A 15,513-nucleotide genomic window follows, 5' to 3' on the forward strand; every position below is an offset into this window, starting at 1 on the left:
CAGCCACCCAACCTCAAACAGACCATCGTTCGCAGCAAGTTACCCAGTTTTCAGGAGAACAGCGTCCACGACACCACACAACCCTGCCACGGCAACCTCTGCAAGACATGCCAGATCATCGACACGGATACCACCATCACACGAGAGGACACCACCCACCAGGTACATGGTTCATACTCCTGTGACTCGGCCAACATTGTTTACCTCATACGTTGCAGGAAAGGATGCCCCGGAGCATGGTACATTGGCGAGACCATGCAGACGCTGCGACAACGGATGAACGGACACCGCGCAACAATCGCCAAACAGGAGGGTTCCCTCCCAGTCGGGGAACACTTTAGCAGTCAAGGACATTCAGCCACCGATCTTCGGGTGAGCGTTCTCCAAGGCGGCCTTCGAGACACACGACAACGCAAAATCGTCGAGCAGAAGTTGATAGCCAAGTTCCGCACCCATGAGGACGGCCTCAACCGGGATCTTGGGTTCATGTCACGCTACACGTAACCCCACCAGCAAAAAGGGGGAAAAAATTTATATGTTTTTTAAAATTCTCTCTCTCTCTCTCTCTCTGCCATTTTAAGTTTCTTTCTGCCTGCCTGTGTAAAAGACACAATGTATATCGAGTGTACTGGGACGTGCTGTTCTCCGTGACTGGCCTGTTTGAATAACAACGACACCTTTTGATTGGTGTGATGCTGTCCCAACATCGTATAAGATATGCGATTTGAGAACCTTTTCATTCAATCATCTGACGAAGGAGATAATCTCCGAAAGCTTGTGATTTTAAAATAAATTTGTTGGACTATAACCTGGTGTTGTAAGATTCCTTACATTTGTCCACCCCAGTCCATCACCGGCATCTCCACATCGTGAATTTTATTGTTAGGAGGAGGGTAGTGGAGGCCAAACTTTGTCCAAAATGACAGATTGGCCTTCTGCAATGAGTGAGGGTCCCCCCGCCACCTGTCAAATGGAGCTTTGCAGCTGCCACATGCTGATGGCTGCAACACGTCCATTTGAACTGGGAGTGTTTCCCCCAGTACGGGAAACAGTCTCAGTTTAGTTGAAAATCCCACCCCTCCTAAAATATCATGTCAATCAGGTCTGCAAACGACCTGAAGTATCTACTTAATTGGTTTAAGTGGGATCCCGCTGGCTTTAATTGCCGGCGGGAGTCCCGCATGCGGGAGCTGCGCGCGCTTCTAAGCACGTCACTGGGGAACCCGCAAGCGGGCGGGTTGGAGCCGGACCCGCTCCGGGAAACCCCAAATTTCGGAGCCCCCCCCCCCCCCCAACCACGAACCCGCTGGCTGGGACGTCCGAAAATCGAGCCCTAAATGTGTGCAAGATGGTGTTTTGAAGAAATTTATATAAGACTACCAAAGCAGTCATTGTAGTTTGACACTTTAACATTCTTAATATACTGTGTGCACTGCTTAATTCTGATCTTCCATTTTAATAAATCAGTAAGTGTTGTAATTTTAGCATACTTTAAATATACTTGTGTACAAACTGACCTGTGTACTCCATAATTGCGCCTAAAAGTCTGTGACTTGTATAAGATGTGGGTCAGTAGTCTGTCCACTGAGATTGTCACTTGCATGCTGGCCGCTGTGATAAATATCCTTTTTTCACATAGAACTTACAACACAGAAACAAGCCATTCAACCCAACAGGTCCATACCAGTGTTTATGCTCCACACGAGCCTCCTCCCACCCTACTTCATCTAGCCCTATCAGCATATCCTTCTATTCCATCCTCCCTCATGTAGTTATCTAGCTTCCCCTTAAATGCATCAATGCTATTTGCCTCAACTCCATGTGGTGTTTTCTTTATTTTCTCATTTCAACCAGTCCATCTTGTTTGTTGTTTTTCCTCTTCTCCAATGCTATGATATTTAAATAGCAAGTCTCCCTTTCAACTTCTGTTCTGTTTCTTCTGATTTCACTCAGCAAAAGGTTGGGAGGGAAAGTTGCCATTTAAATACCATGCACTGCATGAGTGAAGTATGGCAGCTGACTGCGATAGCTGGTAGAAGTGTGCTGGTTCAGTGCTGCTGCTGGTTCATTGTCTTTGTGATTGCTTTGCTAGGAGGGAAACATGAGGAAGGAAATTACTTGGGTAAGATGCCCCACCAATGTTTAGCCCCAAACCTCAAACTCACCACCTTGAGCGACCTCTCCACTTCCAAGGTTTTAATCACTGATGAGGCTATCGCTAACCACTTCCCCTTACCACAGACATTCCCCCGTGCCTTCCCTCAACCCCACCACCCTCACCAGCCATCCTTTCTCCAACTCCCTCACTAATTCAACATCAAACTCCCAACTTCCTCTCCTAGACTTCCACCTGTCATGATACCTCTGCTGCTGTTGACCTGCCCACCAAATCACTCAACATCTATTCCTAGTATGGTAATTATTTTGGCTACTTTAAGTTCTAGGGCAACAATCTTGAGTGCACCTGGCTCGCAACTGTTCCAGTCATTCATTGCAGATCTGGCTTGACCACATTAATCACCATCCAAGTCTCCTTTCTCCACAATGAACCACCTTTTCAAACCCCTACCCTCCTCCCCACAACCCTCATCCTCACCGATTAGTACCAAATCTTTATCCCTAAGTTTGAGACTGTGTGCAGCTTCCTATGATGCCACCTTTCCTTTCCCAGTTCCCTCTGATCCCCCTGTAATTCTGCAGTTTCCTCTTCCATTTCCCCATTCCCCAAGCTCATCCCTTCCATGAGACCCACCTTATGCTCCTTCATTTTCCTAGTTCAGCTAAATACTCAACTACCCTTTCTAGCCCCATGCTTGATTACATCCTCATAAATAACCTCTCTGTGTCTATGACCATAGTGTTTTATCTCTCCTTGCCCTGCCTCAACCTTTTTTTTGATAATCAAGGCTGACCATGTTATTCTTCTTCATCCCTTTTCCTCTATTGTCCTGCTACCTGGGATTGATCTTTCATGGTTCCACTCCTACCTGTCTCAATGTAGTAAGCAAATCTTAAGCAATAGCTTCTTTTTCCATCGGCCCAACCCATCCAGCATAGTCAACTTCAGCGTTCGCTGAAAGATCTATACTTGCCCACTCCTCTTCCTCATCTACATGCTATCTGTTGGTGACATCATCCACAGGCATGAGGCCAGCTTGCATATGTATGCTGATAACGCATATATCTACTTCTCTTGACTCATTAGACCACCTTTGTGCTGTCAATTTGCCTGTTTGACGTTAAGTCGTGGATGAGTTAAAAATTTTCTCCAAATGAATATTGGGAAGACCAGAGCCATTGTTTTCCTTGCCACAAATTCTGCTTTCTTTCCATTGACTCCAACCCCTCCCCAGTATTTGCACAGCTGAATCAAGCCATGTGGAAATTGGGTGACCTGCTCAATCCAGAGCTGAGCTCAATTTCTACATGTTGTCCATCACCAAGACTGCTTATTTCCACCTCCACAACATCATCGCCTCCGGCTTATACCTCACCCCCACTACCACTTTTGTCAACTCTACACTTGATTTCTCCAGCATTTTACTTGCTGGCCTTACCCTTCACTCTCGATTAACTCCTCTGCCCCCAGTGACCTACACTGTCCCCCATTGCATTTCATTTAAAATCCTCATCAATTCCCTCCATGGCCTTGCCCCACAATATCTATCTTGCCAATCTCCTCCAGCCTTAAGACCTCTGCTGCATCCTGGCCCAGTTCTGGCCTCTGAATTCCCCCCACCCTTCACCCCAGAGTTACTTCCTTCTGGTTTTATTTTACTTGTAATTTTTTTTTTAAGTTGAACACGTCATTGCATTACATATAGAAAATGACCCAAGGTGCTTGCAAAGGTGGAAAAAGAATAAGCAAATAAATGAAAATAGAAGAAAGTAGCTCTGAGATTTTACATTCACCTACATTGTAGCTATACAGATATTTTTGCACTCAGGTTGATACATGATGGAAATCTAATGTAAATTGGTAATTGTTAATCCTGCGCTATGTAACCCAAGATGGGCATTCCTGGATCACAGGGGAAATGATTAATTTGCGTGGAATATGGTCGAAAGGGATATTGAGGTAGAGTTTCCGCTACATTGTGCTGGCTTTTTCAGTGCAATCGGGTCGAATCAGCACAAAACATCTCAGAATTTTGATTTATACTGGACTTCAATCACGTCCAGCATAATTCAAGTTTCCATGATCTTTAGTGCTGGCTCAAAAATCATTGTGCTGAGGCCGGCGCTGTCCACAAAACTGGCCACGATCCCTGAACGAAATAATGAGGATGCTGAGTTTCTGCTGATTGCAGCCGCCTGCTAGTTTTCTTCGATGCACAGGCACTAGTAGGCATGTTTTTAAATGGTTTTAAATATTAAAAAATAACTAATTTACTAAGAAATTGGCTAGTGTACACCAATGAAAGTATTAAGTGGTTCATTACAGTTTTTCAAGGCATTCTCAGTGATTTAAAATCAGGTTACTCACAGGTGGAAGACTAGACACATTTTTGTGAAACCCATTTTCAGCTGTATTAATAAAACTGCACCAGGTTACCACTGTTAAATACATCAATGAATATTTTTTATTGCAAAGAAAAAATAAATAAGCAATTACACGCTGTTAAGCTGCCGGATTGCACTGATTCATGGAAGGTTTTACATTTGTGATTATGTTAATAAATTTTAGCGACTTGTAACCCTGCCGGCGCAATTTTCGGGTGCAGTTTGCACCCAAATGCCGATTGCGCCCAAAGTGGAAACTGTACCCCTTATGTTTAAAATCCTGAAGTGTAACACCACAGTTACAAAAATATTTATGCTGTACATTAAGAATCTCAACAGCACCGTTGTCAGTCTGAGAGCTGTTTCAGATTGCGGGCTTCAATTTCACGGACAGTTAAATAAGGTTTCATTGGTTGGAAACTCATTCCACTTCTAACAAGCAAGATCACTAATTATTCACAAAGCTTTTTATCTCACATTTTTACATTTTGTGTAGTGAAATTTAAGCTTCTAATTAATTTATTGTGGGGGGTGTGATAACGTATAATAGATAAGTTTATAGAAACAGAGTCTATCTCCCAGTGGATTGTGGTGGGGCACAAGGAATGGTACTGTGAAAACATATCAGCTCTGCTTGTAGCCTTGTGATACTATTCCTTCTGTTCCCCTATAATTCATTGGGAGAAAGGGAAATTCTACACCTGCATCCTTACTGTACTGTAATTCAGTGTTCTATTGGTATGTGAGTACACCTATTTTACAACATTGTCCATTGCTGAGGATTTATTTTTTACATTTTGTACAAGGCCAGAAGAAGTAATTTTGAGGATAGCTTTTTAATAATTTTGAGCCAAAATTCTAATAAAAATCTAATTTAAACATTTGAAATTAGTGCAAGAACTCATAACGTTGAGAGTTTTTCAGGGCATTGGTTATTGTCAACTGTGAAACGTGACAATAATGAACATTGGAATAAGTGGGACAAAGTTGTTGCAAATAGAACAAAACTAAGTCAAATTGGAAACAGCCCCAGATCAAAAATTCACAACTCTGTTGCCTATTTAATTTTCTGAATGGCTATGACGTAGGTTAACATAAAATCTCACATCTACTTTGTTCCATTGTATATGTTTTCACTTGTAAATCCTGCTTTTTAAATTGACCACATCTGTGAATGCCAGTGGACTATGCTAAGACATTCATTCATATAATTTGCCGTTACTGAGCTGATGAGCATTGCATGTAGTGAACAGATGGGTAATTGGTGCTTGAGGCTTCAAAAGGAAACAATTATTGTGCATGCTTCAAAATTGCAACTTTATAAAACAACTGCCCAATTCATGCATTTATTGTGAGAATACTGACAAAAATTTACATGGAGTGTTCATAGAATCATAGAATGGTTACAGCACGGAAGGAGCCCATTCGGCTCATCAAGTCCGTGCGGGCTCTCTGCAAAGACAATCCAGCTAGTCCCTTTCCCCATAGCCCTGCAAATTTTTTACCTTCAAGTACTTATCCAATTCCCTTTTGAAATCCACGATTGAATCTGCGTCCACCATCTACATTATATAATAAAAGGGAGCTGAAAGCTAGATGCTTTATGCAGTGAGACTATGAAAGAGTATTTCCTACATAAAATGACTGAATCTATTTTACAACTTTGTGCATTCCATTTTTTACATTTTGCTGAACCACCAATATTTTCTGTTGTTAAATGACATGTCTATGACTATATTATAAAGTAAATTGTATTACTTTGCTTTTTATCGATAAACACTTTCTGATCTGACAAATCAATTTGCCGATTGTGATATGTTGTTCTTCTGACTGTTCATTAGGCAATAAAATTGTGCAGTAATTTAAATAATGACCTAACAAAATGATGTATGTTGAATTTGTTTGGTACCTTAAATCATTTTATCTCATCACACTTAAACAGTTTTAATTTTGATCAAAATCTCTTTATATCAAAATCACACTTAACCAATAAAATGCAGCTTTATATATATTTTGTTGCCCGTAAACCTGAGGTACAAAGTACGTACTGTTACAATTGCATTTGCTGTCATAAAATTTCAACCATTAATTTGCATTGGTGCAAGTAATAGTTGGAAATATCTCAATTATCCACTGCATAGGTAATTTTCACATTTGCATCAAATTGTTTCATAATATTCCTTTCACTTTTTATGTTTTAGATGTTTGTACTTCTGGGTATTTCCCCTCTTTGCAGTAATACATTTTGTGTTTTTTTTTAAATCTGTAGATCAGTATACAGTGTTGATGGCTGCCTGTGCTAGCAGTGAGTCAGAAGAAAAAGTGGTGAAGTGTGTAGAGTTGCTGTTGTCTAGGAATGCCAATCCAAATACTTTCAGCAGGTAGGAACAATTACAATATACTGTAAACTGGATTTGTGAAAAGGGCCCAAGAACAGTTTTCAACCCTGCTCACAAGATTCACATCCTTTCTTAATAACAAAATCCAAAGTGGTTTTGTCAGAGGTCTAGCAGCAAATTTCTAGACGACTGCACGGAGGGAATTAAGATGATGAAAGCAAGGAAAATAAAATTGCAGGAAAAGGTTTTACACATTTGCTCTCTACAATTCTACATTCTTACAAAACGTTTACTAAATATAATCATGTTGTGGTAGCCTGGTAGTTGCAGCAGATAATGCACGCGAGTTTCAGCTTCAAGACCCAAGTCCAAATGCCAATCTTAACATTTGCAGTCAGCTCATCTTGGCTGTGTCATCTGAGAGAAAACTTTCAAGGAACCTTCCCAGTTTCCGTGTTCCGCTCCTGGGATGTTGACCAGGGAGCACCATTCAGAGTCTCCATGGGTACGAATTAACTGCCGTCCTGATCAAAGATGCAGGGAAATCTTTTTTGCTGAGTTGGGTGGGGGGGGGGGGGGCGGAGAGAACAGGGCAGGAACAGCCCATAACATGGAGGAATTTTTAAAACCATTGTTTGAAATCAATGAGTTAGGTAGTGCTGTTATAAAAGTCCAACATATTCAGTTGTTGCCAGAAAGGGTGGTTGAGGCCAGTGCATTGGAAGAAACCATTAGGCTCTGTGTCGGGACCACAAAGTCATGAAATTACCCCTATAGTATGTTGCAGTTTAATCTTGTGGTCCACACATACAGCTCTGACCAGTTGCTTTGCACAGATGACCTACCCAGGATCATGTATTTGATTGTGTGTCTGTTCTTGATTTTTGTAACCTTCAACCCTGCTCTTGAACAGATATTTATCCTTTTTAAAGGAGTCTATAGACTGAGTCTGCTATTCTATGGCAGTTAAAATTCCTTCAATCTCTAATCAGAAGGCATGCTAATTTTGCATATGTATTTCTATATTCCTTACCCTTGCCTTCAGAAACCAGCTGCATTAATATTATACTCCTGCACTGTTCGTTATCCACATATCTCCCTTTTGCAAAATTCTTTTTAGCTCTCTAAAAAGGGTTACAGGAGATATGACTTCTTAAGTGATACTAATTAGCTTTCAAACATATATTTTAAATGTATTACAAAAACAAAACTTGCCCTTTTATATTTTCAATGTCTTTAACTTACAAAGCTCAGGGAGGACCTCTGGTGGTAGAAACATTTAATACATTACAGTACTTTATAGATCTCATGATTTGAACATTTTAAGCCAAAACAGTTTTAGACCATGATAACACTTTCACTCACCTTGCCTTACAAATAAAAGTTTTTGCCACTCTGAATTAGATGTGTATGTGGTATTTAGGTGCCTTTGGACCAGTGCTACTTGTGCACATACAAAATCAAATCTGGCAGTAGTACTATTGCCATTGTACTTTATCTCCTGATCACTCCTTTTGTAAACTATTTGGGTGCTGTTTTTCATTTATACATAATCTGTCGCTTCAGGACGAGTTGACTGCAAAGCTGCTGTTAATGAAGAATAGTGGGAGTACTATCTGATGGAAGGTCGTTAAATTCAAACTGTTGTGCAGATTACAAGGATATAACTTCTAAGAAAGTATAGTACATGATTATAAAGGAACTGTTACATGCTGCATTATACTGAATAGGACAAGGATGTTAGCTGTTTTTCTATGCCAAAGGAATAGGTAAATGCTCCTATGGGCAAGCAAATGTTAGAAGCTTATATTTCAGAATCATCCTTGTAGCTGTTCTCTGAACACTTTCCAATGTTTTAAAGCCATTTAGAAGCTAGGGTGCCCAAAATTGCACATGACTTTTTAAATGATGCTGTAAAAATGAATTGCACCAGGTTAAAATATGTTGTTTAAAATCAAATCCCCTCAAAGTACCAAATGAACTGACTGCGTTACATTAACTGGATAAATTCAGTGATGGATTAAACATCCTTAAATTTGTTGCTAAATTTGTTTTCTTCGTTTTTTTGTCTTCTCGTTTTTCACAGTTACCACATCAAGAACAGTTCTTTATCAATATTTTAATAGTCTTTTCATATTGACTCGTTTGCTATTGTATTGATATGGTAATCATTTGGATCTTTTTGCAAAATTGACATCTGAATGTTTACTATTTTTATCATATTTTGCACAGTCTAATTTTGTGCTTCAGTTTCAGGATGCATTTTGTTGTTTTTGTGGGTTTTTTTAATGTTTCCAGCCATATCCTGTGTCACTCAGTTTGGGTCCTGCTGTGGTTGTCTGATCCTTCTCCCTTTTGGTTGATGCTAGCAAATGCTTAAAAACCTGCATCACTTATCATAGTTCCTTCTTTATGCTCAACATCCATGAATTGTGCTTGTGATGCATATCAACATCCAGGATTGCCCATCCTGAGGCAAAATACACCAGAAGATCCTGCTAGGAACACTTTTATTTGCCAGGTAACAGTCCTCCAAATCCATGTTGTCTCCTTTTGTTGTTCATGCAGAGAAACCTCAGGTTCCAGTTAATCAAAAATAAGCATTTCCGGTTCAAAGTCAGATGGAATACCGAACGCTGCTGGCCACTCTAAACAGCCGTCCAAGACCTTCGGTTGTGTTCTGCATTAAGTGGGACTGAATCCTGTGAGGGCCCATTTGATGTTGATAGAGTCAGCTTGGTCATGTAGTTATCTTTCCCCTTTCGTCATTAGTTTTAAGGAATACCTTACAATATTAAGTGGAAATGATTTGCCATTGGTATCAGGATAATGACTACGAGTCCTTGAGGTATAATATCCCAGCTAATGAATTACCTCATTTACTGAATCAAAGGCCACCAAGGATGTCACTGAGCGGCTGCAGAACATTCTGAAGTGGGGGGGAACAGCCGTAGGTCGTGGTGCATATCGGTACCAATGACATGGGTAGAAAGAGGGATGAGGTCCTGTAGGCAAATTTTAGGGAGCTAGGAAAGAGATTAGAAGCAGGACCTCAAAGGTAGTAACCTCCGGATTACTCCCAATGCCATGTGTTAGTGAGAGTAGAATTAGGAGGATAGAGCAGATGAATGTGTGGCTGGAGCGATGGTGCAGGAGGGAGGGCTTTAGATTCCTGGGGCATTGGAATCTGTTCTGGAGGAGGTGGTACCTGTACAGGCTGGACGGATTGCTCCTCAACAGAGCAGGAACTTCACGGGGAGGTTCAGTAGTGCTGTGAGGAGGGTTTAAACTAATTTGGCAGGGGGTTGGGCACCAGGATGTATCATTGGAAAGGAGAAACAAGGTGCACAAAGGATTGGGAGAGACAGATAGCAATAAAGTAAGAAATAATACGGTATTAGGTGGGATCAGACTAAAAGAATACAAGAAGGTCTAAGATAGGTTAACAATGCATGTGTGTAAACACACAAAGCGTGGTAAATAAGGTTGGTGAGCTGCAGGCGCAAATAGCTACATGGGAATATGATGTCATGGCAACAATGGAGACCTAGCTCAAAAAAGGGCAGGGTTGGGTACTAAATATTCCTGGATACAAGGTGTTCAGGAAAGATAGGGGGGGAAAAAAGGAGCGGGGGGTGGTGGCAGTATTGCTTAAGGAGAATATTGCAGTGCTGGAGAGAAAGGGTGTCCTGGAGGGTTCAAGGACAGAATCTATTTGGTTAGAATTAAACAACAGAGTTGCCATTACACTACTGGGTGTATTCTATAGGCCACCAACTAGTGGGAAGGATATAGAGGAACAAATTTGCAGAGAAATTACAGAGGTGCAAGAACCATAGAGTAGTGACAATGTGGGACTTCAGTTATCCTAATATACACTGGGATAGTAATAGTGTAAAGGGCAGAGAGTGGGAAAAATTTCTGAAGTGTGTTTAGGAGAACTTCCTTGAACAGTACGTTTCCTGCCCAACGAGGAAGGAGGCATTGCTGGATCTGGTTCTAGGGAGTGAGATGAGTCAAATGGAGCAAGTGTCAGTAGGGGAACATTTAGGGAACAGTGATCATAGTATCATAAGGTTTAGATTAGTTATGGAAAAGGACAAGGAGCAATCTAGAATAAAAATACTTAATTGGAAGAGGGCCAATTTCAGTGGGTTGAGAATGGATCTGACCCGGGTAAATTGGAATCAAAGATTGGCAGGCAAAACTGTAATTGAACAATGGACGGCCTTTAAAAAGGAGATGGTTTGGGTACAATCTAGGTACATTCCCATGAGGGGGAAAGGTAGGGCAACCAAAGCCAAAGTTCCCTGCATGATGAAAGAGATAGAGAGTAAGATGGAGGAGAAAAAGGGGGCATATGACAGATGTCATAGAATGGTTACAGCACAGTAGGAGGCCATTCGGCCCGTCGAGCCCATGCCAGCTCTCCAAGAGCAATCCAGCTGGTCCCACTCCCCTACCCTTTCCCTGTAGCCCTGCAAATTTTTTTCTTTCAAGTACCTATCCCATTCCCTTATGAAAGCCACAATTGACTCGCCCTCCACCACCCTTTCAGGCAGTGCATTCCAGATCATAACCACTCGCTGCATAAAAAAGTTTTTCCTCATATCGCCTTTGGTTCTTTTGCCAATCACAAATCTGTGTCCTCCGGTTCTCGACCCTTCCGCCAATGAGAACAGTTTCTCTCTATCTACTCTGTCTAGACCCCTCATGATTATGAACACCCCTATCAAATCTCCTCTCAACCTTCTCTGCTTTCAGGAGAACAACCCCAGCTTCTCCAGTCTATCCACGTAACTGAAGTCGCTCATCGCTGGAACCATTCTAGTAAATCTTTTCTGCACCCTCTTTAAGGCCTTCACATCTTTCCTAAAGTGGGGTGACCAGGTTGATAATACAAATGAGAACAAGGCTGAATATGGAAAGTTCAGAGGAGAAGTGAAAAGGAAAATGAGGGGCAAAGAGAGAGTATGAGAATAAGCTGGCAACTAACATAAAGGGGAATCCAAATGTCTTCTATAGGCATATAAATAGTAAACGAGTAGTAAGAGGAGGGGTGGAGCCGATTCGGGACCAAAAAGGAGACCTAGTTATGGAGGCAGAAGGCATGGCTGAGGTACTAAATGAGTACTTTGCATCTGTCTTTACCAAGGAAGAAGATGCTGCCAAAGTCACAGTAAAAGAGGAGGTAGTTGAAATACTGAATGGGCTAAAAATTGATAGAGGTGGTACTAGAAAGGCTGGCTGTACATAAAGTAGATAAGTCACCCGGTTCAGATAGGATGCATCCTAGATTGCTGAGGGAAGTAAGGGTGGAATTTGCGGAGGTACTGGCCATAATCTTCCAATCGTCCTTAGATACGGGGGGTGGTGCCAGAGGACTGGAGAATTGCAAATGTTACACCCTTGTTCAAAAAAGGGTGTAAGGATAAGCCCAGCAACTACAGGCCAGTCAGTTTAACCTCGGTAGTGGGGAAGCTTTTAGAAACAATAATTCGGGACAAAATTAACAGTCACTTGGACAAGTGTGGGTTAATTAAAGAAAGCCAGCACGGATTTGTTAAAGGCAAATTGTGTTTAACTAACTTGTTTGAGTTTTTTTGATGAGGTAACAGAGAGGGTGATGAGGGCAATGCGGTTGATGTGTGTATGGACTTTTAAAAGGTGTTTGATAAAGTGCCACATAATAGGCTTGTCAGCAACATTGAAGCCCAAGGAATAAAAGGGGCAGTGGCAGCATGGATACGAAATTGGCTCAGTGACAGGAAACAGAGTAGTGGTGAACGGTTGTTTTTTGGACTGGAGGAAGGTAGACAATGGTGTTCCCCAGGGGTCTGGGGAACACCATTGTCTATTAATGCGCAACTACTATCAATGCAGTTTATTTAAGACAAAAACGCATCAACACAAAGCCCTTCCTGATTTTTTTTCTTCTTTTCTGCCCACATTTTTCCCCTCCTCTTCCTGGGTACAATTCTGTGGGCACGGGTTGCCCTTTGGCAAGCCTGACCCTGACCTCACTTAATGTCCATATATGTGTACTTCAAGTAAAAGTTTACTCTTTTCTAACCTGGGGTGATGAAGCCAATTGTAGCCTCCTTCACCATCCCTACTGAGATCAGCTAACTCTGCACCAAACAGGGTTTAAACCTGGGGCCTTCCTAATTTGTATGTCTGAGTTAATCACTGCTTTACCCAACTGAGCCACCTGGAGAGCTGCCACTTCTCATTTCTGTTATTAAAATAGTATACTAATTTAACCTTGTTGCTATGATTGTGTTTCACTTGAACTCATATCTTGGTTTACAGAACAGTCAGTGGCTTTAGTTTAGTTCTATTTCGTGTAACTGTAACCATAATTTTGCTCATGAGGGTGCTGCCTATACAAAAATTAAAAGTTACAGACTTAATATTTTCTTTTGTAAATTTTTGTGAGTTTGTGAGCAAATTGTCTAGCACAGGGGTAAATAAATTTAGTTTGATTAAAGGAAAAATTAAGATTAGCACAAATGCTGAGAGACTGGGAGCCAATGAAGCACTCATTTTTGTTGGAAAACAAATCAAAATTTGGAGATTATTTTTTCCTATCACTTGGATCTTTGTTTTCTTTTCCTGCTGTATTTTCTATTCTACTGTACATTTCCATATTGGTTATTCACCTTCCTCAGGAGATCATATAAGTTAGCTGGGTCCATAAAAGAACAAGTTGTACATCTTCTGTAGGAAGAACCGATTTTCTGGGCTGACTGTTCATATTCCATTTTTTTCGTACATTCAAACGTTTGGTGAATTATGCCTGAGGATTGTTCATTTGACACCTTTGCTCTGCTAATGTGCCATTTTTCACTGGAGTGTCCATTCTTGAGTGCGTAAAGCAAGTACTTAACTGCGCTGCTGCTGTTTTGCCACCATAAGTAAAACTTTTGTCATGCACTGTACAACTTCTCCAGGAAATACAATGGTTGAATCATTGTTAATGCATGATTAGCAATGGTACATTGAGTTTTATATGATTTACATATAAAACGGAATTTATTTATGTAGATGCAGTTCTATATTAAATTTGATTTTTTTTTATGAAGTGCATCTGGTGATTTTAATTTTTTTTCTAAGTGTTTTGATTCCGGGTTTAATTGTGTTTTACTCTCTCTTTCAGTAATCGGATGACCCCGCTGATGTATGCAGCTAGAGAAGGACACACTCAGACTATTACACTGCTGGTGGCTCATGGAGCAGAAATAAATATCCAGGATGAAAAGGGCTACACCGTATGCAACTTTGGTCAAGTTTCATTGTTTGGATTAAAATTTGAAAAATACCTCCTGCTTCCACTATATAGTTGATTGCATTGTCACAAAAGTCAGTTTTCAGTTACCTCATAGTAAATAAAATTTGCTTCGGGAAGAAAGGGTGTGGATAAGTCAGGGCTAGACCATTACCAGGATAAGGAAATATTGTATTCTGTGGCATGATTTTACAGAGGGAGTCACAAAAGTTTGGTGTCCAGTCCATATTTTATTGTTGACTTGTAACTGATTCATTCCTTAATAGGAATTTTTAGTTAATTTGTGAGAATATATTATAGGTTTGTTATTTGCAGTGATTCTATCTCAAGATTATAATGACTTGCAAATTTTATGAAGCCTCTAAATAAACTTTTCTTCTCCATATCACTTAGGCACTGACATGGGCATCAAGTCAAGGCCACAAAAGTACAGTGCTGAAGTTAATTGAGTTAGGAACTGATAATACACTGAAGACCAAATATGGAGAGATGGCAGCTGATATTGCTGAGAAAAATCATCATTCAGAGGTAAACACCAAAAATGTGAACAGGCAAAAGGGGGGTTGGATTTGTAGTTTTTAATTATTTCTTAGAACAAATTTGGTTATCAAGATTGTGTTGGGCAATTATACTGGCGAAGTAGCAGTACTTTTAGCTCTAAATAGTATTTCACAATGGTTTATAAGAACCACTTGAAGAATGAGGAAGGTTCTAGAAGGACAATAACCAATCTTTAAGCATCTGAAAGCCACTTTGTGCTGCAAAATATCATAATTAAACCAAATCCAATCCCCCTGTTTAAGAAAGAACTGACTACAAGGGCACTGGGTGCCCAATTTGAGCCAATGATGCCTTACCCTTTGTGTTCAACACCAATAATTAACATTCCTAGTAGGAAGATACCTAATGCATCTGCATAAGTCAATAAGTGAATGGGATAGGATTACCACTGATGTTTAGATTAGATAAACCATAACTAGAGCACTTAATTTACTTTTGTAATATATTTCAATTTATTTTGTAATTGTCTGTGCTTAACAGTAGGTGTGCAATCTGTAAACCAGACTAGCAGGCTTGATTTTTATCAAAAAATTAATTTATTACAAAATTGAAGAATACATTTCCTTTTCACATTTAAAAATGGTTGTGAGGAGATGCATTTGTGGACCACTAATGACAAATGACGTATAACAAAGTAGCAGTACTTTTAGCTCTAAATAGTATTTCACAATGGTTTATAAGAACCACTTGAAGAATAAGGAAGGTTCCAGAAGGACAATAATCAATCTTTAAGCATCTGAAAGCCACTTTGTGCTGCAAAATATCATAATTAAACCAAATCCAATCCCCCAGTTTAAGAAAGAACTGATTCACTGATCTGAT

At 40.4% G+C, this 15,513-nt stretch overlaps 1 protein-coding gene across 3 annotated transcripts in view; it reads left to right on the plus strand.

The window, feature by feature from the left end:
• Nucleotides 1-15,513, plus strand: part of asz1 (ankyrin repeat, SAM and basic leucine zipper domain containing 1) — an 89,993-nt gene that overhangs the window by 35,097 nt on the left and 39,383 nt on the right. For all 3 annotated transcript variants that reach the window (XM_068000063.1, XM_068000064.1, XM_068000065.1), the window contains exons 4-6: nucleotides 6,773-6,884; nucleotides 14,002-14,113; nucleotides 14,524-14,658. In XM_068000063.1, coding sequence (XP_067856164.1) covers nucleotides 6,773-6,884; nucleotides 14,002-14,113; nucleotides 14,524-14,658 — 359 coding nt within the window. The remainder of the gene's footprint in view (nucleotides 1-6,772; nucleotides 6,885-14,001; nucleotides 14,114-14,523; nucleotides 14,659-15,513) is intronic.

The sequence above is a fragment of the Heptranchias perlo genome, chromosome 18, assembly GCF_035084215.1.
Source record: "Heptranchias perlo isolate sHepPer1 chromosome 18, sHepPer1.hap1, whole genome shotgun sequence".
Lineage (NCBI taxonomy): Eukaryota > Metazoa > Chordata > Chondrichthyes > Hexanchiformes > Hexanchidae > Heptranchias > Heptranchias perlo.